At 38.9% G+C, this 3,351-nt stretch overlaps 1 protein-coding gene across 1 annotated transcript in view; it reads left to right on the top strand.

Annotated features, from left to right (window-relative positions):
* The window catches only part of LOC119585818, a 17,005-nt gene that overhangs the window by 3,158 nt on the left and 10,496 nt on the right, over positions 1 to 3,351 (top strand). The window contains 3 exon segments of the mRNA XM_037934544.1: positions 452 to 2,941; positions 3,155 to 3,244; positions 3,246 to 3,257. Of these exon segments, the coding sequence (XP_037790472.1) occupies positions 500 to 2,941; positions 3,155 to 3,244; positions 3,246 to 3,257 (2,544 nt within the window). The 5' untranslated portion in view covers positions 452 to 499.

Raw genomic sequence — 3,351 nt, 5'->3', positions numbered from 1 at the left:
CAATAACAATAAACAGTATTTTGTTATTTCTGTAATTTTGATATTTTTTAATTATTCAAATTTCTTTAGTACCCATCCAAAGAGCCTTAGTATGGCAGATTTGCTGAATTTTACTTGTCAAAGTTTATATATAATTGTAAATATAGTTGTTGGAAGGATAATTGCATTGGGAAGAAATCTTCATTGTACAGCAAAGTTCCAAAATGTTGTTATGAAATACTAGTGTCAAAACTCCTCATTCATTATGTTTTTATGTTGGAGAACTGTTCTGTAGTTTTACCAGAATTGCATTTGTTTTATTATAGAAATAGATACAATATGATTACTTTAATAAGTATAATGCATTGCTCTGTCTGAATGTTTGCAGTTATGAAAAATCTTTGTAGGAGAGAAACTGTGTATGCAAGAAATGCTGTGTATAAGCCACTCAAGCACAAAGTTTTTGTTTCAGATTCTGTGGCAGATTTTCTCTTCTAGTGGGACCTACAAGCGACTCATCATGGCTCCAGCCCAAAGACGAGGGCAGTCAACCCCCACACCAAAGGCAGTAAGGTCTCCTGTTCTTCAGAGGAAGGTTTTATCCCAGCTGAGGTCCAGTGGAAGGTCACCGCATTCTCTTGCCAAAAAGTTAGAGGCAAATCTGGTTGCAGGAACCCCATCATCACCTATTATAGGTCGCAGGAAGCCTCTAGCTTCAAGAGTGGAACAGCAAGACAAAGAAAACAAAAATGTCTTAAGAGAAAAAAATGCTGTACAGAATCCTTTATCATCCCCCTTGAGGGAGAAGAATAATATTATGCATAGCAGTACTGTTGTAAAGAAACCAAATGCTGAATCACAAAGACAGGCTATAAGGAAGCTAGAAGGTGGTGAAGTGAATGTAGATAAGGAGAATGTTACTGAAGCTCCAGTAAGGAAGTCCACAAGGGGGAAGAAGATCCAGGAATCCCACTTAAAGACACTGGAGAAAAAAGACAGCAAGAGCAAGGAGCAAAATAAGGCAGAAGGCAAAAAGATAATTACGAAAAGAAGAGGAAGAAAAGAAATGGAAAAGGATTCTTCACCTAAGTCAGCCACAGATGGAACTGCAGATCAGATCTCAGAGCCAGATGACAAAAATGTAAATTCTGAGCCTTCATCTCGACGTTCCACCAGGATGAGAGCAACGCAAGGAAAATCATCAGAAAAGGAAACTGCTTCCAAAGTTAATAAAGAAAATAAAGGTAAAACTAGAGACCCTAAGCCTACTGGAAAAACGACAAACTCTGTGGTTGAGGAAACTGTTCATGAAAATAAAAAAGAGATTGTTGTTCAAACTCTAGTGAAAAGGTCTAGTGCTAGAAAGGCAAAGGCAGTTGAAAACAAAGCCTCCCCCAGTACCTCGGAAGAAAGTGTCAACAAACCCCGAAGTAAAACAGTAACTAAAGGTACAGCTACAGCAGTTAAAAAGGACAAAATCAGACAGAATATTGAGGAAAGCAGAACACAAGAAGACAAGGAATCTCCAGTGAGTAAAAGAGTAAAGGGAAGAAAGCCTCAACCAGGGAAAAATGTTTCTTCCCCTCCAGTAAATGGTAAAAAAAACCCTTCAGAAACACCCTCCCAGTCCAAGAAAATGAAGGAACCTTTGGGAACTTCAAGCAGCATTCCTGCTGTAAAAGCAGCAGAATCTCCAAATGAAACATTAATATCGAACAAACCTAAATTGCCAATCTGGAATACAGTGAGGAAAAAAATTAAGACACCAGCAGAGAGGAAAAGAAGATCTTTAAGGATTGGAGGAGATGTCTTCGAGTTTACTTTCAATGCCGATGAAGAAGGAGCAACAAAGAAATCCAGAAGAAAGAAGGCAAGGCGCACAAAGCGAGAAAAACCCAAACCCAGAACAAAGCCAACACTTCTGACCACTGACCCAAGTTGGCAGACGAGCATTCTAGCACCCAAGTCTCGTCGACCTGCAGGTGAGAAGTCAGCGAGGGTAAGTGGGAAGGAGTCCGTGAGAGACGATGGAAATGAAAATACTGGGATTAGAGAGAATGAAAAGGCAAGAGGCAATGAATCAGAAAGAACAAATGTTGCAGTAGAATATGATTATGATGATTATTTTGATACACATGATACTGAAGATGTATTTGAGGGATTTGAAGGAGAAACTGCAAGTTCATTTGTACCTGGTCCAGAGGGCTCTCTCGCAACTATGCCAATGGTATCAGCTAGTACATTACCTACTCCAGCCATATCAAAACACATGTCCAAATATATTGGAGGCTCTTCAACTCCAAGAGTAGAGAACATGGTGTCTTTGACTATTAACGAACCACAGCCACCCAAGGAGGTCAAAGAAGATATTGCTGTGTGTTTTGGTTTTGATGATGAAAGTGAGGTTGAGGAAAGTGGATTAAATCTCTCTCCGGTTCAGAGAACAGGCCAAAATTCACAACTGCAAATCACAAATATGACAGACAGCTTTACGTCATATTGCCAGCCACCCAATCAGTCTTCTGTCATGCCCTCCCGTTTTTCCTGGAGTCGCCTTCGTCCTGGTGTGAAAAGTTATTCATCCATAAATTGTTCAGCTAGCATGATAGCTCATGGCCGCAGCACATCCACAATGTCTGTTTCACAAATGTCCAGTGTAAGTCAGAACTCAAGATCAGTTGTTGGGAAAGGTTCAAACAGATCCAAGTCTGTTGTGAAAAAGCCTACAGAAACTAGTATCAGGAGACCCAGAAGACAGGTTAACACAAAGAGGAAAGAAGACAAAGACCAGGAGACGGTTGCAAATGTGTCGCTTCTTTTTGAAGAGGAAGAGGGTACAGAGCGCCAGCTAACACTGGATGAGATGTTGCTCAATCAGGTCCCGCAGAAAGAGCAGTTATCGTCCTCTGGCCAAGAAAATGTCAGGCAGCTGGGAAATTCCCCCGAAAAATCATTTTCTAAGGTATTTTTCAAAAACAAAATATTTGATTGCTTTCCAGTATAAACTTTATAGTTTAAAAAGTTAATGAAAATTCGTATTGTTAACATTGGTGTTATATTTATTATTATAGAAAAAATGCAAAAATGGAGTTTCCTGACATTCATAGCATAGAAGTATTTCTCAAACTTAGATGTATAATCATCAGAATTATTTATCAGAATTCTTGCTTTCCAGCCAGCAAGAAAATCTTACGACAGAGGAGTCTTGGAAGAAATAAGGCAGAAATTCATACAAGAATATAGAGGAGGGGATACAACAACAGAAAACAGAGGATGAGGTAAGTTTTTGAATAATGTAAGAAATATGAATACATAAACAAGAAAGTGTTTCTTCTAAATACAGAAATTTCAAGTTTTTTTTGTCTATCTTCA

This window comes from Penaeus monodon, chromosome 20 (genome assembly GCF_015228065.2).
Source record: "Penaeus monodon isolate SGIC_2016 chromosome 20, NSTDA_Pmon_1, whole genome shotgun sequence".
In the NCBI taxonomy this organism is placed as follows: domain Eukaryota; kingdom Metazoa; phylum Arthropoda; class Malacostraca; order Decapoda; family Penaeidae; genus Penaeus; species Penaeus monodon.
This window is presented reverse-complemented; position numbering and strand designations above follow the sequence as displayed.